This window comes from Carcharodon carcharias, chromosome 3 (genome assembly GCF_017639515.1).
Source record: "Carcharodon carcharias isolate sCarCar2 chromosome 3, sCarCar2.pri, whole genome shotgun sequence".
Lineage (NCBI taxonomy): Eukaryota > Metazoa > Chordata > Chondrichthyes > Lamniformes > Lamnidae > Carcharodon > Carcharodon carcharias.
This window is the reverse complement of record NC_054469.1, coordinates 67,966,973-67,990,462: the sequence shown is the minus strand read 5'-3', so window position 1 is coordinate 67,990,462 and position 23,490 is coordinate 67,966,973. Positions and strand designations below refer to the sequence as shown.

At 41.9% G+C, this 23,490-nt stretch overlaps 1 protein-coding gene across 3 annotated transcripts in view; it reads left to right on the top strand.

Moving 5' to 3' along the window:
• The window catches only part of rundc3b (RUN domain containing 3b), a 107,540-nt gene that overhangs the window by 79,350 nt on the left and 4,700 nt on the right, over positions 1 to 23,490 (top strand). For all 3 annotated transcript variants that reach the window (XM_041183180.1, XM_041183183.1, XM_041183182.1), the window contains 7 exons: positions 45 to 130; positions 466 to 555; positions 6,787 to 6,867; positions 10,287 to 10,455; positions 12,924 to 13,081; positions 19,091 to 19,237; positions 20,115 to 20,233. In XM_041183180.1, coding sequence (XP_041039114.1) covers positions 45 to 130; positions 466 to 555; positions 6,787 to 6,867; positions 10,287 to 10,455; positions 12,924 to 13,081; positions 19,091 to 19,237; positions 20,115 to 20,233 — 850 coding nt within the window. The remainder of the gene's footprint in view (positions 1 to 44; positions 131 to 465; positions 556 to 6,786; positions 6,868 to 10,286; positions 10,456 to 12,923; positions 13,082 to 19,090; positions 19,238 to 20,114; positions 20,234 to 23,490) is intronic.

Below are 23,490 nucleotides of genomic sequence, written 5' to 3'. Positions count from 1 at the left end.
TTTAATTCTGTTATGCTTCTGTTCTGTCTCTTGTAACTTGACAGGGCAGAGCATGGATCCGAGTCGCACTCATGGAGAAGCGTCTGTCTGAGTATATCTCTACTTCCCTAAGGGACATCAAAACAACCAGGTCTTTACAAATTATCCATGTAATTTGACACCTACAATATAACAACAGAAACTAATGAATTTGAACTTGGCTTGTCTTTGTAAAATGAATTAAAAAATACAGTCTGCAGCCTCTTACTGATAACGTATGCAAAAACTTATTTTTTTGTTTCATGAACCAGAAGAATATTGAGAAGATGCAGAAAGCGTTTTTTTGTCCTCTGATTTGTTTGGCCAGAGACACAGCTGGTTTATTTGATATGTAGCATTAACACTGATTGAGATGATACCTTAAGCCATCTGTTCCCTAAATATGATTGAGGCTCTGAAAAACTTCTGTTAAAATTCCTCTATCAGGAGATATTATGAAGACGGAGCAATTGTACTAGGAGAAGAAGCAAACATGCTTGCTGGCATGCTGCTTGGACTCAATGCTATTGATTTCAGGTAATTGATCTGATTTCTTTCTATGACTAATGTTAGATTAATGAGTACGTTCTGTTATTTTGTAAAAGGCACTGGTTTTAGACAGTTATATTTCAAGGTTGGGTTGACCCAAGCTATATGCATTGCCTTCTGGCTGAGAAAATACACACACAAGCACACAGTTCTGCTCGCTGTTCTTTAAGTGCATATGAAACTTTAATGCTAACAAACAAACAGCCGGACAATCCATTTTCTGCTAACACTCTACAGATTAAAAATTAAGTCTTAAAAGATCCTCAGCAATTATGAGGAAGTGTTCATCCGCATCCAAAGGTGCAGGCTAATAGAACAACGGGGAATAGATACTGGTCACTAGAAATGTTTCTGCTAGGCTCCATGTGTGTCTGGCCATGCAGCAGCCTGGAAGCCCTGTTCCAGGTTAAATAATGCACACGCATGGCCACATGAAAAATTTAAATGTACTGTGCAATGAAAAAAATTGGCTGCACACCAAAGAAAATTTAATCAAAACAGCTAGGGGTTTACGGTTTCAACATAGGGGAGTCCATCAGGGTGGAGAAACAGTTGTCCTGCGGCATTTGTGATCTTTCAGAACACTCCAGTAAGTTAACAATAAGAAAAATTTTTGATGTAAATGGAGTGAGGTTGAAATAAAAAGCAAGGAAGTTATGCTAAACCTGTAAAGATCACTAGTGAGGCCTCAGAACACTGTATAGGAAATAAGAGCAGGAGCAGGCCATCTGAACCTATGAAAATGCTGCAACTCTCAATAAGATGATGGCTGAGCATCTGCAACAACTCTACTTTCCTGCCTTATCCCCGAATCCCTGGATTCCCTCCGTGCCCAAAATCTAGCTGATCTCAGTATTTTTTTATTCTTCATGGGTTGTAGGCATCACTGGCAAGACCAACATCCGTTTCCCTTAAGATGGTAGTGAGCTGCCTCTTAAACCTTCTCAGTTCATCTGGTGCAGGTATACTCAGGCCTGATCTTCTGGTCAGCGTGCGGGGCAGGCTGCACTCGCCAGTGCATAAAATGATGCACAGTGACATTGGGCGTGTGTCCTGTCGTCACCGCGCATCATTCTGATGTTCAGTTCGACAGGCAAGCACCGGAGTTGGCTGTGCACCCGCTGAACTGACAAAAGCCTGTTAAGGCCATTTAAATACCAATTGAAATGACCAGCAGAGCTGCCCGTCTAACTTTAAGGTTGGTGAGCAGGTGAAGAGCCCAGGCATTTATCATGAAACCTCATCCATGGGCGGGATGAGGTTTCATGAAGGGTTTATAAGTTTAATAATATAAGTATAATAATACAAGTAATAATAATATATAATTTAATAAAATTTTTTATTAAAATTCATTCCCATGTCCTAGCTCATGTGACACGGTTACATGAGGGACATGTCTGAATAATTTTTTAAATTCTTTACTTCAAGTTTTCATAATCAAAGTAATCTTCCTGAGGCAGGTCTGTGCCTCAGGGAGATTTCTGCGCTCTTTCGCGTGCACGCACAGGGAATGTGGGCCTTAATTGGCCCACCCACATAAAATGGCACATAGCCAATTGCAGGCGGTGATCAGCCGCGTGCCTGCCTGTGCCTGCTCCCACCCAGAAAATTCTCCCCTCAGTGCTGCTGGAAAGGAAGTTCCAGGATTTTGATCCCGTGACAATGAAGGAATGGCATTGCTGCAATTTCAAGTCAGAGTGGTGTGTAGCTTAAAGGGGAATTTGAGGGTGGTGATGCTCCCATGCACCTGGTAGAGGTTGTGGGTTTAAAGGTTTTGTCAAAGGAGCCTTATTGATTGTATTTTGTACATAGTACACACTCCTGAAACTTGATGGTGGAGAGTGTGAATGTTTAAGTTGTTAGATGAGGTGCCAGTCAAGCTGGCTGCTTTGTCCTGAATGGGATTGAGTTTCTTGAGTGTTGCTGGAACCACATTCATCCAGGCAAGTGGAGAGTATTACATCATACTCCTGATTTGTGCCTTGTAGATGGTGGACAGGATTTGGGGAGTCACGAGGTGAGTTACTCACCTCAGAATTCCCAGCCTTTGACTTGCTCTTGTAGCCACAGTATTTGTATGGCTGGTCCAGTTCAGTTTCTAGTAACTCCCGGGATGTTGAGAGTGGGGGATTGAGTGATGATAATACCATTGAATATCAAGGAGAGATGATTAAATTCTGTCTTGTTGAAGATGGTTATTGCCTGGCACTTGTGTGGCATGAATGTTGCTTGACACTTATCAGCCCAAGCCTGAATGTTGTTCAGGTCTTGCTGCGTATGGACATGAACTGCTTCTGAAAAGTTGAAAACATTGGTACTGAACATTGTGCAATCATCAGTAAACATTCCTGCTCCTGATTTTATGATAAGCAAACGTCATCAATGAAACGGATGAAGATGGTTGGACCAAGGACACGACTCTGAGTAACTCCTGCATCAATGTTCCTGGACTGAAATGATTGGCCCCCCAACAACCATAACTGTTTTCCTTTGTACTAGGCATGACTCCAAACAGTGGAGCATTTCCCCTCTAATGCCCATTGACTTCACTTTTGCTAGGGCTCCTTGATGTTGCACGCAGTCAATGCTGCCTTGATGTCAAGGCCAGTGACTCTTCTCTTGACATCAGCTCTTTTACTCATGTTTTGGACCAAGTCTGTAATGAGGTCAGGAGCTGAATGGCCCTGGTGGAACCCAAATTGAGCATGGGGAGGTTTTGATATAGTGGTCATGTCATTGACAAGTATTCCAGAGGCTCAGGCTTATGCTCCCTTGGGATACTGGTTCAAATCCCATCATGGCAGCTGGTGGAATTTAAATGCAATTTAATAATTCAATTGATTAAAATAAAATTGGAATCGAAAGCTAGGGCCTTTGGAGGTTGTCCGGGAGTGGGTGGGTTCCCGATCGGCGCCCCCACTTGGGGGCACACCGTCATTTTACGTGGGCAGGCCAATTAAGGCCTGCCCAGCGTGACATCCACCCGGAAGCGCTGTCCGCTCCCTGCGCATATGCACAAAAGAGCGCACTCATCTCCCTGAGGCAAAGTGCTGCCTCAGGGAGATCATTTAACTTTTAAAAAGGATGGGAAAAAGTTTACTGACATGTGACACTGTCACATGAGCTGGGACATGTCAATTACTTATGTTAAAAATGTGACACAAATTTTAAATCCGTCATGAAACCTCATCCCGCCCGTGGATGAGGTTTATGTTTTTTCTGAAAGCCACCTGGGCGCTTCGCCTGCCCACCAACCTTAAGGTTGGACGTGCCTGTCCATTAATCATTTTAATTACTTTTATAATGGCCTTAATAGGCCGTTGACTGGCTGACTGCACACCCGCCAAGCTGAAAATCTAAATGACACGTGGTGACGTCGGGACGCCGTGAAACTATCATCGATTGTTGTAAAAGCCCATCTGGTTCACTAATGTTGTTTAGCTTAGCAAATCTGTCATCCCTACCTGGTCTGACCTACATATGATTCCGGACCCACAGCAATGTCATTGACTTTTAACTGTCCTCTGAGATGGCCTAGCAAGCCTCTCAGCTGTGCTAACCACCACAGAAACTTCAGCCTTGAATATGCTCAACTACTAAGCATCCACAACCCTTGGGTGGAGAATCACAACTTTTTCAGTGAAGAAAATTTCTTCACATCTCAGTCCTAAATTACCTATCTCTTACCTTGACACTATGGCCTCCTAGTTCTACACTCTTCAGCCTGAGGAAACAGCCTCTCACATTTATCCTATCAAATGCTCTCGGAATTTTATATATTTCAATGAGACCACCTCTCATTCATATCGCCAGAGAATATAGATCCATTCTACTTAATCTCTCCTCATAGGACAGTCCTCTCGTCCCTGGAATCAATCTAATGAACTTTTGTTGCACCAAGGCAAGTATATCCTTCCTGAGGTAAGGAGACCAAAACTGTACACAGTTTCCTTGTCTCACTAAATCCCTGCATAATTGCAGCAAGACGTCCTTGACCTTTGCTCCAATCCCCTTACAATAAAGGCTAACATACTAATTTCGTTCCTACCTGCATGTTAACTTTCTATGATTCCTGTGCAAGAGCACCCAAATTCCTCTGCCAACATTTATTAGCCTCTTACCTTTTTTTAAAAAAAAACCTGCTTTTCCATTTTTCCTGCTAAAGTGAAAAATTTCACTTTTCCCCACACATACTCCACTACCAATTACTTATGTATCCTTTTCAAAGATTACTTTGTCACCTCAGCAAACTTGGATATACTACACTTGGTCCCCTCATCTGAGTCATTGAATTATGAATTCTGAATAGCTGAAGCACTGATCCTTCCGGTACATGTGCCTTTCACAGCCTTGGTATTCCATAGGGTTTTACTGCCAATCAGTTACTTTAGAAGTCTAGTTACTGTTGCAATGTAGGAAATGCAGCAGCCAATTTGTGCACTGCAAGTTCCCACAAACATCAGTGAGTTAATGACCAGATAATCTGTTTTGGTGATACTGGTTGAGGAATAAATATTGGTCGGGACACTAAGGGAAACTTCCCTACTACTCTTCGCTTGTGCAATGGGATCTTTTATGTCCTGAGAGGGCAGATGGGACCTTGGTTTAATGCTTCATTTGAAAGATGGCATCTCTGACAGTTTTGACACTCCTTCAATATTGCCTTGGAGTGTGAGCCTAGATTATATGTTTAAAACTCTTTCAACTACCTTCAATTCGCATGTCCCCACTGCACACAAGCTAATTTCTCTCAGTGCAGTTCTCGAATTACTCCAACTTCATCTATTCTGTTCTTCAATGGGAACATTTAAAATCTTTATTCTATCAGTTCCTCAGAGACAGTTTATTTAGTTATTTATCTCTCTCTCTCTAATCGAGTCCAACCAAAAACTGCCACCTTTTGTGACTTCACCTTCGGCCTTCATCTATTGACTTTATTGGCTTCTACTTACCCAATTCCTCCTTCAAATCAAACATGGACTTACCCTCCCCTCCCCAACTCCATGTTACAGCATCCAGCTACCTTTATAATGACTCCATAACTTTTCCCTTCACCACTCTGAGTGTTGTTTCAGGTTTTCTTGGTAACAGCTGTAAGGATACCTTTTGCAAGTTTGGGTCAATGTCTCTTTGGTCTGTAGTCATAGTCTAACTTGATGAAAATACTCTGGATTCTAGTGTGTACCAATCCCACAAATTATTTTTTGAGGTGGCACCGTGGGCCATTTGAGCATTGTCATCTCTAGCTTTATTCTTCTGAAGGAGTTCCAATTATTTTCTAGTGAAAGTGTTGTTAAGCATCTTCCTCCAATCTATTGGTTTTAAATCTTCACTCATAACTTTTGCATTTAGTCATTGCTCATGGTCTTGGCTTTAATTGGGTCACAGTCCATGTTAAGCGTCATTTTTCTGAGGTTACTGGACCTCAGTGAGGAAAAAAAAAGTCTTGCATTTATGTAGCACCTTTCACAGCTGTTGGATTGTCTGTTTATTGTAGAACCTTGCCATGTATAAATTAACTGCTGTGGTTGACTACATTGCAATGGCTGACTACGCCTGAAATTGATTCATTGGTTATGAAATGCTTTAGGATATTCTTACAGCGTGAGAGGCACTATATTTTTTTCCTTAGTAATTTGTATACCAATATAAGGTTCCCCCTCATTAGTCTTCCTTCAAGGATCTTTCATGTCAAACATCAGAATTTACTAATCATCTGATGATAAGTATTTGCCTTGAGTGTGTTAGAAGGATCTATGCAGGAGAAATTATGATATGCAACTCAACTTAATGTTCAAGTAGCCCAAATGCAAAGCTGTGTACTAGGCTTGCAAGCCACAGGCTTTTGAATCCAGATCCTCTTGTGAAGGACTTTTCCAAAGAGACATATTCACTGTGAGGCTGTCTTCCCCTCTTGGCTGTTGAGTATCACTTATAGGCCAAAGGTCTCCCTGCCTGCAACTATTTCTCCTCCTTGCTGCAAATGAATCTCACATTTTGGTTCTCGCATATCACATGCACGTTGTTATCCCCAACTCCCAAATTTTGTATTTCTGCATGTTTAATTTGTGAATATTAAGGAAAAGCAAACATTTTTGAAATTGTACCATATATTGTGCAAAATATGTGGGTGAAGTTTCAAAGGATTCCTTGAAATGCAATCTGTTAAGTAACTGGCTTGAATGTGATGAATAAATTATTTACCTTATTTTCTTTCAGCTTCTGTTTAAAGGGTGAGAGTTTGGATGGCAATTGTCCTGCTGTTATAGACTACACCCCCTATCTGAAGTTCACGCAAAGGTAGATTCATTCTAATTTGTGTATTCTTTTCTTCAGCGCGCTTAAAATGTGGATGCTTTACATTATAGGGCATGAGACTTTAAGGTATAACTTTTCTGTAAACCTAAAAGGAAAAGTTTTTACTGTCCTTGGTTTATAGCTGGACTGTTTAACTTTGCACTTGGAGGAGGACTACCCTTGTTTTTCATTTTAGTTATTTTGAGAATTCCTTGAACCCAGAATTACAGTAACTAAAATCTCATTTGATACAAGGTTACACTCTGCTCCTTTGTTATTGATTCCAGCCCCTTGCCTCTACATTTGCTCAGGCTGAATCAAGCTGCCCAAATCCTTGGCTTCTGTTCGATGCTGAACTGAGCTTGAAACCCCACGTGTATTATTGCAGTTTCCACCAATGCAGCATCATTTGCCTTCATTCCTACCTGAGCTACTCCACTACCAAAGCCCTTAATAAGCTGTAATCAACTCCACATTTAATAATTTCAGTATCCCCTTTGCTTGCTTTCCACCTTTTACAGACTCTTGTTCAAAACGCACCTGCCCACATCATATCCTGCATGAAGCCCTGACTGTCCATGACTCCTATTCCTGTCAACCTACATTTGTTTTCTGTCTGCCAAAGTTACATTTGTGACCCTCCATCATCTCCAAAACCCTTCATGGCCTTGGAGTGCCTGATTTCCACATCAATGTAATCTCTTGCACTCTCTCCACTTGCTTCACAACTCTTCCCCTCATCTCCCCCCCTGCCCCCCCCCCCTCCCCCCGACACAACCCACCTGCTCAGTTCTCTTGCACCAGCTTTTGTGCATATCCTCTGTCTTTTGTCCCATCATTGATGTCATGGTCTTCAGCTGTTTAGCCTTTCTCCCAGGAACTACTTCCCTAAGCCCTTCCAACTGTATACTGCTCTCTCCTCTAGAGCAAGCTTTCAGTACCTCTCAGTTTTGCTCTACGAGGGTCAGCATCCATTTCCCCATCTACCAATATTTGAGAAACATGTAATTTTTTACAGCAGTGGCAATGCACGTAAATGCAAATGTAAATTCATGGCAACTTTAACGTAGCCTGCCTGGCAGGAATGGGGCGGGCATGCTGTTAAAATAGTTCTGCAAAGCTTTGCTGCTTGATTCCCAATCAGTTCCCACCTGCCACCATCTTGACTTGACTCAGATGAAAGTCTCAATAATATATATGCTAGTCTGGATCCTATAGAATCGTAGAATTATGGAATTGTTACAGCACAGAAGGAGGCCATTCACCCCTTCATGTCTATTCCTGCTCTCTGCAAGAGCAATGCATGTAGCCTTGCAATTTTTCCCTCTTCAGTGAATAATCCGAGTCTCTTTCAAAAGCAATGATTGAATCTGCCTCCACCACACTCTTGGGCACTGCATTCCAGATCCGAATGAATCATTGTGTAAAGGGGTTTTTCCTTATGTTGCTCTCCGTGAAATAATGACTTCCAAATAGTTGCTCCAGCTTCCCAACTGAAAACAAAACATTTTAAAGTTCATGTGTTCTATTTTGACATTTTTAAAACAAAACAAAATATTAAATGGATGGCCACATTTGTTTAATTTTGACTATTGCAGCTTGCTCACAACTGCAGTTTATTGTCAGCCTTGTTCCTGGTGTTGGGGGTAAGGAGCTGGAAATGTTTTTGAGCATCCATATGAACTCTCCACGAAACCAAGTTATAACCATTGAGCTGAGAGGTAACGTTAAACCTAACCAATCAAAAATAATTACATGCAATAATATGGCGGCCCTACTGGAGTATGTCATGCATTCCAACATCCCACTACATAAAATCAAACAAGTCCAACAGATTATTCTCTGTTAAAGCTCTCTAATTTGATGCACGAGTCATACAGTTTTATAGGAAGGCTCCAAGTTCAAGAATCGTAGAATAGTTACAGCACAGAAGAAGGTAATTTGACCTGTCATGTATGTGCTGGCTCATTGAAGAAGTAATTAACCTGGTGCTACTCCCCCTGCCTTCTCCCTGTAGCCCTGTAGCCCTGTACATTCTTCCTTTTCAGATAATAATCCTATTCCCTCTTGAATACCTCAGTTGAATCTGCCTCCACCACACACTCAGGCAGTGCATTCCAGATCCTAACCGCTTGCTGCAAAAATAAAGTTTTCCTCATGTCACCATTGCTTCTTTTGCCAATTACCTTTAAATCTGTGCTCCCTGGTTCTCAATTGTTCCACCAAGGGGAATAGTTTCTCCCCATTGTCCAGACCCCTCATGGTTTTGAATACCTCTATCAAATTTCCTCTCAACCTTCTCTTCTCCAAGGAGAAGAGTTCAAACTTCTCCAATCTATCTATCTAACTGAAGTTCCTCATCCCTGGAACCATTCTCATGAATCTTCTCTCAAATGCCTTCACATCCGAAGTGCAGTGCCCAGAACAGGATGCAATACACCAGTTAAGTCCAAACCAGTGCTTTATACAGGGCCAGGATTTTCTGGTCAGTGAGCAGGTGGTGGGGCCCGCTCGCCAACGCATAAAATGATGTGGGACGATGTCAGGCGGAACTCCCAACATCACCGCTCCCCATTTAAATTTTCAGGTAGGCGGGGGCTCAGCAGAATCAGCTATGTCCCCGCTGACCTGTCAATGTCCAACTGAGGCCACTGACAGAGTCATTGAAGTAATTAATGGACCTGGCCATCCAACCTCAAGGTTGACGGGCAGGCCAGGAGCCCTGGAGGGCATTAGAAAAAGCATGAACCTTAACCACCGGCGGGATGAGGTTTCATGTAGATTTTAAAAAGTGTAATTAAACTGAATTTAAAAGTGATGGACATGTCCCAACTCATGTGACAGTGCCGCATGAAGGGACATGTCAGGGAAATTTTTTCTTTCTATTTTAACATTTTTTACTGTAGAGTCAATCTCCCTGAGGCAGCACTTAGCCTCGGGGAGATGAGTGCACTCTTTCGTGCGCATGCGTGAAAGAGCACACTCTCGGCTTAGGGAATTCCCCCTGCCTGCATAGGGAACGCTTCCGTGCGGACATCACGCTGGGTGGGCCTTAATTGGCCCACCCATGTAAAATGGTGGCGCGCCCCCAATCAGGGGTGCTGATCGGAGGTGCGCCTCCGCGCGTCCGCTCTTCAACTTCCCACCTGATGGGGGGAAAATTCTGCCCCAGGTTTAACATAACTTCCTTGCTTTTGTACTCTACACCCCTTTTGATAAAGCCCAGATGCCGTATACTTACCACTCTCTCAACCTATCCTGCCACCTTTAGTGATTTATGCACATACACATTAGGTCTCTCTGCTTCAGCACCACTTTAGAATTGTACTCTTAAATTTATATTATATATATTAAGTTTTCTGTCACTGTGCTGATAGCTTCAGCTAAACCTAATTCATGAAATGTCATGTTCTTGGCAAAAGCTCTGAGAGTATCAGCAGTGATGAGGAGGAGTTGCGGACTCTGGGAAGCAGCGGCAGTGAAGGGAGCACACCCGAAAACATTGGTCCACCTTTCATTACCGATGAACACAGTTGGTACAACAAGTGCAAGCGAGTGGAGCAGAAGTTCAGGCTGGCATTGGAGCAGAAGGTAATTCTCATTGTTGATGTGGATATCTGGGCTTTTTATTGATGGGGAATAGTCACCCTAGTTCTCCATTGTTCAGTTCTTGATATAGACTGTTACCTTTAAGGGGGACAAGCACTTTCTCCATTCTCTGTGGTGCAGAGATGGAATCAGAAGGCACAGCACAAACATGTTGACTCTCACCTGAGTAATAGTGTGCATTTCCCCAGGATCCATGGTGTAGAATTTGTCTTCCAGTTGGAACTTATATAGAGAGAATAAAAGAAAAGGAATTGATGTTTTGGATATAAGCCTTCTTCAGAAGTCTAATTGGAAAGATAAACAAATACCTTCTGCCGTGAAAGAGGGATTAACAAAGAAGGAAAACAGACAACAGGTGCTCTGACCACTAAGAAGAAATTGAAGACTTGAATGAGCTACAGACTATTAGAGAAAACAAGCCAACACTCCAGGCTCAGAACTCCAACCAGAGTTGTGTTTTGAAAATGGATCCATATTGTAAGATCAAAGCCCCTCCCCTGAATGATGATAGACCTCCTCAACATTCCTTTCACCCTTTACTAAATAAAAAGAATGGAGATTATATCCATCTGAAATGCCTAAAGATGAAGTTTAAATGAGAGGAATATCTAGGTTTCCGAAGGTTCCATTTGAACTTTTTTGGAGCAATGGAGAAATTCAAAGGTGCGATGCCCTTGATATCAGCCTGTTGGGAGAACACATGTGAATGTTACAGGTGCAGACCCTTTGTCAGAACCAGAAGAAATTACAAATGAACAGTGTTTAAAATGGACACAGCAAGTGGTTTGAGGAAGAAAAACTAGAGATGGGTAAATGGATGAAATGGATGAAACATGAGATAATGGCAATTAGAATGTGAGAAATGAAAGATGGTTGATACAGTGATGATAAGTTGGTTAAAAATGGTAGCACAAACAACTGTCAAAATGTTCCTTTAGTTCACCATCAAAGAATAAGAATTCAAAGGCAAGCTTGTACAGTGAGAGCAAAAGATAGCCACACCTTTCTGGCTAAACTCTGGTGGAGGAATCTACAGGTCATTTTATATGGCTAAGACTCAAATAATAAGGAACAGTATGTTTATGCTTTTATTATTATGCTTTTCTGTGCCACACTTTCTTGACACTAATGTATAGTAATTACTTTCGAGTCCTGCACAACTTTTTTGAGTGATTATATATTTTCAGGCTTCAGATTTGATATATTTGAAAAATTATCTGGTGTAATGATCTTGAGCTTCCAATGTATTGGAACTATTCTCTCTGTCCCTTCTTCAGAGCTATCTTAGCTATGCTCACATCTGAGACAATTCTGGCTGAGATCAGAGATGAACTCCAGAGGTAGGGGGTTACTCCTTTTTATTTTCTTGGTGTCTTTCACATTTCATGTTGTGTGGAAAGATCCAACCGTTCCTTTCCTCAGCCATTTCCTGCACCTTATACTGATCTAAGCTAATAATTGATCTACAGCCACTGTTTTATGTGACTAAATAAGTCAAATTCTGATTTCATTACGTGAGATTACAGGAATGTTTAACACTGACTTGGGGATTGCTTTTGTGATCTTGACTATTTATTGTCGTTGGCATTTGAGACCTGAGTAACTCAAATTATTATTGTGGGATTTATGCCAGTTTTGAGGTCTGCATTCTACAATTACATGTGTCTTCCCGTGACCTTGCTCATATGCAAAGCACAATGCTTCAGTGAAGCTCTCTTCTGCGTGTGTGTGTGTGTGTGTGTGTGTGTGTGTGTGTGTTTGTGTGAGTCCTCTTCCATTGGGATCCTGCAAAGCTCCCAGTAGCTACAAATATATTTGCACATATCCATTGTTGTCGCAGGGAATTATTGCAATTGGGATTTATTTTAATTTGAGTAACTATGGTTTGTAAAACTTTTATAGCTGTGCAATGAATCCTATATACCAGCATTGGTGCAGTATCTTCCCCTATTGAATCATTGCATTTTTGTGACCTATATAATCAACAATGCCCTGTTTATTTCAGTAAAAATCTCTAATTTCAATAAGCACTTGGAATTTTTTGCTTTCAGTATAGATCTCTCATGCGTTTGTCAGTCTTTGGATAAACATTTCACTAGTGAGGAGGATTTGTAGTGAAATAGCCTCGCACTAAGGAGCTGAACTTTCAAAGTTACATTAATGTTTATCTGCTTAACTCATTTTCAAATCACTTTCCACTTTTACACTGGATGAAGGATATAAGCATAGCATCTTTCAGAACTTCTAAAAGTGCTGTACCAACTTTTTGGAGGGTAGTTCAGCTTAATTCCACAAGCAATTGGAAGTCTGTATTGAATACTGACATAGGTCTAGCTTCTGTCTGGATTATTATTTTCAATATTTGCCGTGAAAAAATATTTTTCTAAGCTTGGTCTGGAGATGTGAGTGGGCCCCTTCATCTTGAATTGTCATTATTTACTTTTTTCTAGGGCTACCTGGAGGAGTTGGTACGTTTGCGAGAAGCTCAACTTGCAGAATCAGTTGCTCAAAACAAACTTGTTCTACAAAGGATGGAAGAGGCTGACCTGAACCACAAATTGGAGAAGGAACAACTGGAGTTCATCATCCTGGAACTGCAGGATCAGCTGTAAGAAATATAATTGTGCGGCGCTGCTCAAGTCCCATTTATTGACTATAGTGAGGCACCTCTTTATATCCTTTTTAATGTAGCATTTATCAGAAGCATCGGAGGCAGTGCAAAGAGACAAGAGATTTGTCCCTAGTGTTGGGACTCTTAATTATGAGGATAGACTGGAGAGAGTTGGAGCTGCCGGAACACGGGCATTTGGGAGGTGAAGCTGTAGAGATTGACTTTTAGAGCTGTACAAGAAAGTTAAGGGGAAAAAGGTAAATCCAGAATACTATTTTATAATTAAATTATGAAAGAGGGTAAGGGGACAGAAGCTCAAAACAATTAAAGATAGATTTATGATTAAAAAGCATGAACTTCCAAATAAAGTAGTAGAATAATTTGAAGGAACAACTAGATTTAATGGGGAGTGGGTGGGGACATGGACTATAGTTCCTTTCTGGACAGAATAATTTAGATGGGTTGAATGGCCTTCCTGGTATGTATCTCATAATCTTGATCAAATAGAACATCTTGAAAGGATTTTTCAAAATAATTTGTAGAATAAGGTTCCTTTTGCTTTGCTAACTTAACTCTTTGAAGCTAGCTAACAATAACTAATATTTGGCATTTACACAAATGGAGAAAGGAGTGGGGGAGGAGTAGCAAAAAAACAAGATCCTACTTGACAAGCAATGTGCCACTGAGTAGTAACCAAAGATAAGCAGTGATTTAAAGAATGAGACAACAGGTTGAATCCCTCATTATTCCCGTATCCACATTTCCATGCAATATGAGAAGAAAAGCCGGTTACTGCTATTTCTTGCCATGTTTATTCAGCAACTTATTGATTAATACTAAAACACTACATATTATGTCCAGGGTTCTGGATTGGTATGAAAGCATTGCCCCTTTTATCACCCTGAAAAAGTTGCAATTTTTAAAACTCAGTGTATCATTGTTTATGTCTATAATGCACACCAGCTGTTGAACGCATGGAAATCCTTTTTTAACATTTTCATCCCCAACTCATTTATTTCCTTTTTGCCCCCTCTCCTAAGGGTTTTGACTTCTGGTTCCATGAGAACTACCAGCCAGCTGTTCATTCTGCATGGCTGACCTTAGATAAGGGGGCTGGATTTTACCTTTGGCAAACGGGGTAGGGGGGTGGGGCCTGTTCGCCGAGGTGTAAAATGATGCATGGTGACGTCAGACGGAACTCCCGACATCACCCCGCCCCATTTAAATTTTCAGGTAGGCAGGGGCGCAGCAAAATCAGCTGCGTGTCCGCCGACCTGTCAATGGGCAATTGAAGCCATTGACAGATCAATTAAAGTAATTACAGGACCTGCCCGGTCAGGCCAGGAGCCCTGGCGGAAAGTAGAAAAAACATGAAACCTCATCCACAGGTGTTGAGGTTTCATGTAGGGTTTTTAAAATTTTAATAAAGTTTTTTTGGAAATTATGAACATGCCCCAACTCATGTGACATTGTCACATGAGGGGACACGTAAGGGAAATTTTTTTTCTATTAATATTTTTGAAAGTAGAGGCAATCTCCCTGAGGCAGTACTTAGCCTCAGGGCGATGAGTGCGCTCTTTCGTGCATCCCCCCACCCCACCGCACAGGGAGCACATAGCGCTTCCATGCGGACGTCACGCTGGGCAGGCCTTAATTGGCCCGCCCATGTAAAATGGCGCTGTGTCTCCGATCGGCGCGATCTGAAGCGCGCCTGCCCCTCAACTTCCCCCTCAACAAGGGGAAAATTCAGCCCAGGGAGTGCTGCAGATATTCAGTTGTGAGGTGGTCTTGTCATTAAACAAAGATCATATTAGTATTTTTCAGCCACTAAATAGATACCAGGAACATGAAGGCTGACATCCTCCCATTACCCCAAGAATGCTGAGATCAATTGAATTATTCCTGGCACTGGCCTAGATGAGATCAGTAAACGGTTGTACAATTTTAATAGTATTTTTAAAACACTTTCAACGTGATTTAGAAAATGACTGAGGAATAGTTCAGGATAGGCAGCACATCTACAGCTTGAGGTATCAAGCCCTGTATGTATGGGTCAAGATTGGCAGCAAAAGGCACTCAAACAATTATACTTATTGTTGTTGAGGTCATTTATTTAAAAAAAAACTCTTAGATCTGAAAAGTGCAAAACTAACATCACCCCACAGAAGAAAATATTTTCTAATTGATTACAGGAATCACAATAACAAAATGGAATCCATACTAACTTATTAGTCTGAAAATTTGCCAAGAACAGTTAGTTTTATATCAAACTAGAAAGGCACAGCAACTGAACTTTCTGGGCTTCAAAGGACATAAACGTGGCCTTAGCATCAGAATAATGGTTTGGATATTATGTGAATTATTGGTTAGAATAATGTGATCAACTTAGCACCACACTTCTAATGGATGTCAAGGCCCAGGAGAGGGTGCAGAGGAGATTTACCAGAATGATACCAGGGATCAAAGACTATCTTTAGAGTAGAGCTGGTTAAGAAGAGATTTAAGAGAGGTGCTCACCATTATGAGGATTAAAGAGGAATTGTTTCCAGTGATGGGCTGGATGGTAACTAGAAGACACAGATTTAAGATAATTAGCAAAAGAACCAGAGAGCTGATGAGATTTTTTTGCACAGTGAGTTATTACAATCTGAAATCCATTGCCTGAAAGGATGGTGGAAGCAGATTCAATAAAGTAATTTTAAAAGGCAATTGTATATATATCTGAAAGGAAAAATTGTAGGCCTATGGAGAAAGTGGATGAGAGGGGAACTAATTGGGTAGCTCTTTCAAAGAACCATCACAGGGTCAATGGACCCTATGGCCTCCCTCTAAACCATACTATTTTAATGTTTATGCTAATATGCTAGCTTACCCTCCAATTTATCTGTGAACAGTGCCACAGGAGGTCTGCCGCGTAAGCTTTGCAGTGCCATAATTGCTACTTTATTGATTTATTTCAGAACTTTTTGCTGCCATAACATTGATTTTGGCATTGTTGGGTCTTCTGAAGACGAATATAGCAATGGTACATTAATTGAAATAAAGAATTGCATATAGAGTTGCTTGCCATGCACATTTTTCTGGTGATGTGACAGCTGGTTTTGTGCCATTGGAACAAAACCTTTTGGGGGCAGGGAGGAGACTGCAAGCTCCATTTGTCATGGTGTTAACTAAGTTGAGTGAGCATTATATAATTACGTAATTAAAAATGCAGTAACATATTCAGTGCACTAACTCAGAAGACATACTAGAAATTGCAGTATGGCACTCACTGCAAAGGCCTCTTATTTTAAAATTCTGTAACCCTTTTCAATACTAGATTTTTAAACGATGTTTAATTAAGTGTGATGTGTGAATAGGAGAGTACAGTTTTTTGAAATTCATAATTTTAATCTGTACTGACAGAAAAGCAGGCCTATACACACCTACCCACTAAATTCCTGTCCATCTAGGTAAATGATCATTATATCAAGAACTGCTAATCTTGTATTACTGTGTAGTAGATGCAGTCATAGCTGTTCATTTACAAAATACTACCTAACCGCAATTCCAGTTTTAATGTAACTAATTCTAAAATTCCATTCCCCTCCAACCACCATGACCCTGCCCCCCCATCCAACCATGCTTCTAGTAATGAAAAATTTGCTTTATTGCAGTTCAATGTTCCATAATCCTATAGGCAAGTGTGGAGCACAGAAATCCCACTTTAACGAGGCTCATCACCTTTGAACCAAAAACTTTCAGTTCTCCATCTGGTTGGGTTCACTGGTCAGTGCGCTTTCCTGGTTTGTCCTGGCTGACAACAGGCTATTAGTGTTGTTTGGGTGTGAGAGAAATGGAAGTCAATTTTCCAGATAGCTAAACAAAAAAAACAGTTATTGCTGTGTGAGCGAATGGCTACTTTGAACAGTTTGAAGGAACTGAGGATTCAAAAACTAGTCGAACAGAAGAAAGGCATTTCTCAATCTTTGGTCTCTAGAATTCTCAAAAGAAAAGTGGTATCATGAAGGATTAGGATAGAAATGAGAACTGTTTAGGAAATAGAAGCAAGAAAGTAGGTTGGCTAATATTGATGAAATGGGACTTGATGACAAAAAGAGCTCAGAAAATCTCACCTGATAGTGATCCGAAAAACTAAAGATATTGAGTATGACAAAGAACTTGGTATGGAAAGCTGTGAAGCATCAAATACATTCCTATACTGCTTAAAAGTGAAACACAACCTTGTTTATAAAGAGTTGTCTTGTGATAAAAGCAGTGATAAACCTGCTAGGGCTGCATTGGTCTGCTGGATTTGTTAACAATGTATCAGCTCTACTACATTTTAAAAAATTCAATCATGGGATGTTGGCTTCGCTGGCTGGGCCAGCATTTATTGCCTATCCCCACTTGCCCTTGAGAAGATGGTGGTAAGCTGCTTCCTTGAACCGCTGCAGTCCATGTGGTGTAAGTACATCCACAGTGCTGTTAGGAAGGGGGTTCCAGGATTTTGCCCCAGTGACAGTGAAGGAATGGTGATATATTTCCAAATCAGATGGTGAATGACTTGGAGGGGAACTTCCAGGTGGTAGTATTCCCATCTATCTGCTGCCCTTGTCCTTCTAGATGTTGTGGCCATGGGTTTGGAAGGTGCTGCCTATGGAGCCTTGGTGAATTCCTGCAGGCATATTGGAGGCGGTACACACTGCTGATACTGTGCCTCAGTGGTGTAGGGAGTGAATGTTTGTGGATGGGGTGCCAATCAAGCAGGCTGGTTGACCTGGACAGTGTTAAGCTTCTTGAGTGTTGTGGGAGTTGCACTCATCTAGGCAAGTTGAGGGGTATTCCATCACACTCCTGACTTGAGCCTTGTGAATGGTGGAAGGCTTTGGGGAGTCAAGAGGTGAGGTACTCGTTGCAGGATTCATAGCCTCAGACCTGCTCTTGTAGCCACAGTATTTATATGGCTAGTCCAGTTCAGTTTCTGGTCAATGGTAACCCCCAGGATGTTGATAGTGGGGGATTCAGTGATAGTAATGCCATTGAACATCAAGGGGTAATAGTTAAATTCTCTTATTGGAGATGGTCATTGCCTGACACTTGTGTGGTGTGAATGTTACTTGCCACTTGTCAGCCCAAGTCTGGATATTGACTAGGTCTTGCTGCTTTTGGACATGGACTGCTTCAGTACCTGAGGAGTCACGAATGGTGCTGAAAATTGTGCAACCATCAGTGACCCTCCCCACTTCTGACCTTATGATGGAAGGAAGATCATTGATGAAGCAGCTGAAGGTGGTTGGGCAGAGGACACTACCCTGAGGAACTCCTGCTGCGATATTCTGGAGCTGAGATGACTGACCTCCAAGGACCACAGCCAGCTTCCTTTGTGCTAGATATGACTCCAACCAGCGGAGAGTTTTCCCCCTGATTCCCATTGACTCCAGTTTTGCTAGGGCTCCTTGATGCCACACTCAGTAAAATGTGGCCTTGATGTCACGGGCAGTCACTCTCAACTCACTTCTCTGGAGGTAGTTGCAATGCCTGACTTACTTTACAATGTCACCAAGGTTGAAGCTGTTTTTAGTAATTGTGGAGTGATTTAAAGGGAACATAACAGTTACAATGCCTCTAGCAATGTGAGTTTATCTTTGCTAACTTAAGGTTGGTTGAAAATTAATTCTTTTTCTGGAAGATGTCAGAGATTTGAACCATGAATTAAAAATGATTAGAGTTAGAGGGTAAAAGAATTGCATTACTAGAAATGAATTGCAGTAGCAATGTGACTGACAATTATAGATGTGTATTACAACCATTAAAAAGGTAGTGTTTTCCTTCTCCTCGGGTTGCAAAAGTGAGATTACAGTCACACTTTAGAAAGTAAATAAATATTGTGTTGAAAAGTAGCAGCTCTAAATATAACGTGTTTGTACAGGTGAGCATTAACTACTGCTCAGTAATTTTGGGAAAACTTAGAGATTAGCTTTCTTCCTACAATCATATTGAAACTTGAAACATTATTTCTTACAGGGCGGTGTTAAAAAATAATGATTTGAGATCAAGACAAGAATTAACTGCACATCTCACCAATCAGTGGCCCTCCCCAGGAGCACTAGATGCAGATGCTGTCGCTTTGGATACACTTCTGTACAGAAAACAGTGTGGACAATGGGATGAGTATGTTCACATTTTATTTTAACACTTCAGCTTTGTTCTTTTTTAAGTTGTGATTATTCTAACTTAAGAATGATTTAGCTTTTCAACCTACCTTGCTCAAGTTAACTTTCTAATGCTCTACCAATGCTGCTTAAAATAGCCACCAGCAATTACAACAGTGTGTACTACACACATCACCATTCATTTTTATCATTGGCTCTATTGATATGAAATATAAAGGTTTTAGTTAATTACTAGTTGGCAACAAATGCTATTCTCGATTTGTATTGGAGTCAAAATATGGATCGTTGGTGGAAATGAGAAAATTTGATGACTATTTTCCATTGTCCAAATCTGGTGAGTTACTTTGTGACTTCTAACCCATTGTTAATGCAAAAAGCCATTTTCTATTCACAACTTATTTTTCACTATTTCACTGTTTTTCAGAAATTTTGATAATTCACAACTCTTCAATCTTGATTACATCGTCACCTGCTATTACATTGCATAGTTTAGTCATCACCAATAAAATAAATGGACATAATTTACAACACAACTGTGTAAAAGGCTGGGTGGAGGCGTGGTGACTGGGGGGAGGGTGGGGCTAGGGATGCTGAGAGGGTCCATAGTATTTGAAGCATTGCCAACAAATGAAAGTAAATCCAAACTAATGCGAACATTTTAGGAGGAGACTACTGTTTTTAAATTGATGCTGTAGTTCAGTAAATCTTGCACAGTCATTAGATAATGCAGTAATAAAATGTGGAAAGGAAACACTGTTATGGTTGAGGAGATAAGTAGTCTGCAATGCTTGTAGTTTAAAGGCATGACTGTTTAAAATTTACTTTCACACTATCTTGGCAAGCTTCCAAGGCATCATTGTGATTTGTTTTTTCAGACATAGTTTTCAAAGTTTGGAGCAACTCTCAGCAGAAATCAGTCTTTCTTCAACTTCATTAGATCCATTGCATCCACAGAAAGAAGGGGTAGGAAGGCATGGAAACTCAAAAAATGATGGTAAGATTTGAGAATAAAAATGATGGCATTGATGTCCTGACCTATGATCAGCACTGCATTAAATACTTTCAAGTGCATTACTTCTGTGGACAAAGGCTTGCTAGCATTCACAATGCACTGGATGTCATCTGTCCAGTGTGTATGACCTAAGGTGCATACTATAAAGTTATTGCATTTACATACCCCATTAAGCCAAACACAAACTGAAGCATTTATGTTTATTTATGAATAACTACAGCTAGACTAGCTGATTTTAGTGTCAACTATAGTTCACTTGTTAGCATTCTTGCCTTCGAGTCAGAAGGTCTAAATACAACTACAGATACTGAAGGACAAAAATCTAGACTGATACTTTAGTATAGGGAGTGCTGCACTGTTGGAGGTGCTGTATTTTTGATCAGACGTTAACCAGAAGCTCTGTCTGCTCTCTCAGCTGGCTATAAAAGATCAGATGGCACTATTTCAAAGAAGAACAGGGGAATTGTGCCTGACATCCTGGCCGATATTTGTCCCTCGAGTAACTGAAAACAGATTATCTGTACATTGCTGTTTATGGGAGCTTGCTGGGCACACACTGGCTGCCGTGTTTCTAACATTACAATAGTGACTACACTTCAAAAGTGCTTCATTGCCTGTAAAGCTCTTTGGAACATCCTGAAGCTGTAAAAGGCAAGTCTTTTCTTTGTGTGACAATCTCCAAGTTCACATATTCACTTCATCATCCCTGAAAGGGGAAGGTAAGGAAAGGAATGTTTGCTGCCACCTCCAGCATGATTCAACAATGGCGGAGGATGATCCTTTGAGTGTGGAGGCTGGTGGGGTGGAAGATGATTACTCCATGGATCGTGGAGGCTTGTGGAGAGGTTTTCATCTTCTGCTATTTTCGCCACCTCCATCATGAGACCACAACATCTTTGCCCCTTCCCTCTCAACATTCTGAAGGAACTGTTGCAGGTGAACCACCCTGGTCTACTTCTCAATCACCTCGAACACACCCTCCTTTTCCCATAGCACCTATTCTGCAAGCACAGAAGATGCAATACCTTCCTTTTTACATTCTCCTCATCCAGGGCCCCAAACATTTCTTTCAGGTGAAACAACGATTTATTGTAACAATTTCACTTTAATATATTATATTCACTGTTCATGATGTCGTCTCCTCCACATTGAGGAGACTAAACTCTGATTGGGTGGGCACTTTGTGGAACAACTCCATTCACTCTGCAAACTTGATCCTGAACTTCTGGCCGCCTGTCATTTTAATTTCCCGCCTCACTCCCATTCTATCCTTGGCTTCTTAGCTGCTTCGGTGAAGCTGTACCTAAGTTCAGGGAACAGCACCTCATCTTTTGATTAGGCACTTTCCAGTCTTACGGACTCAAAACATTGAGTTCAGCAATTTTAGATCATAACCTCTACTCCGTTTTTTCAGACAGAAGCATTTGATGATTCTGCTATTCCCAGCTGTGCCTCATTTAATTGTTTACTTGTCCTGTTTTGCTTTGCACCAACATCCATTTTTTTATTCACTCTTTTGTGCCTTCCACCCTATCACAGACCTTCCCTTTTGTTCTTCCCCTCACCCCTTTCCCTGCCTCAGTACTTGCTTAAAACCTGTCACGTCTTTTAAATCTTTCTAGTTCTGATGACGGATTGTTGACCTGAAATGTTAACTCAAGGCGGAATCGTCCCAGATTTGCACAAAGTGCGGTAGCAGACAGGAAACAGGACGTTTTATCCGCCGGCTGCAATGATGGGTTTTTGCACTGTATCATCGTATTCCCAGTGCATCCCGCCTCATTAATAAAGCATTCCCTGGAAACACGCCGAGTCGCTGGTGGGGCAGCCTCTGATTCGTCACCTCAGGCCTTCAGTATTCCGGGCGTCATATTTAAAGGGTGCCCCTGCACAGACCTAGGACACATTCTAAGGCATCTGAAGCTGTTGCAAAGTCATGGCTGGCAAAGGGAGAAAACATGCTGCCCCCAAATTTAGTGCATCTCCCTTGGGCACCTACTGGATGCTGAGGCCTGCTGTAAAGTCCTCTACTTTCGCTCTGGGCAAAGACCAGTAAGCAAGGTCACCAATCCTGCATGGGAGGTAGTGGCAGCGGTGGCCAGCGCCAACGCCCTGCGAAATAGGACAGACACCCAGTGCCGAAAGAGGATGAATAATCTCCTCTGTTCCACCAGGCTAAGTCACCCTTCTCATCATTCTCAACTCCACACTCAAATCCATCACTCAGCCACAGGGATCACATTCACTGCCAGTTCAAGGGGCATCATCATTCACCCTCTCTCACACACCTTCATCTGTCCTATGGATCGTGTCCTCATCCCGTCCATGGCACCACTCACAATCTACACTTGCCAGGCATCCTTATCATTTGGCCTGGCAGGTATCCTGCTTACGCTCTCGCCATCTGTATTCATTCAGGACAAGCTGGCAGACAACAAAAGGGAGAGGTTGCAGACTGTTGGAGGAATGCCCGACATCAAGGTCTTCACAGACTTCAAAAATAGAGTCATCCAGCTAGCCGGCGATGACCTGGCCTGTTCCTGTGCTGACGATGATGTCAGCTGTGTTCAATCAAATGAGGATCCAGCAGTGCAACATCAATCAGACTATGCTGTGAGTCACTTCCCCTGTTCTGCAGTCCCCTGCCAAACACTAATTATCTCTCCTTGCCTTCGCAGGCGTATCTGGGAAGTAGCCAAGGGGGGTGCACAACCCAGGTCCTCGACTCAAACCCTGAAGACACTTCAGAAGAAGAATCTGATGACACACTAATCAAAGACCTGTCACAGCGCTCACCCACACCCTCCACCAGTGCAGTGACACAGAGCTTGGTGGGACCTAGCTCCAGGGCAGCTTTGGGGATCACAATCTGGTGAGTACATCGCACTGTCTGATCCACAACAGATGGCAGCAGGGACTTTCCAGGTTTCTGGCACTCAGAGGACTGATGGAGGTCAGAAGTCTGCTGAGTCTGAATCAGGTGATGAGCCTCTGGACTTGGTCATACCTCAGTTGCTACAGCTGCAAAGGCAAGCTCGGGAACATCCGGGAGGGATGTCCACTTCACTCCTCAGATTGCAATGTACAATGCACTTTCAGGCTGAGGTGATGGCGCTGGCATGCCAACACACTGAGGTCAACACTGGTAGGATAGCGGCTGCCATGGAGACCTTGGTCTAGGACATTGGTCCTGCACTGCTGCATGGGCTGAACTGCATCCACTGATGTCACAGTTGGCC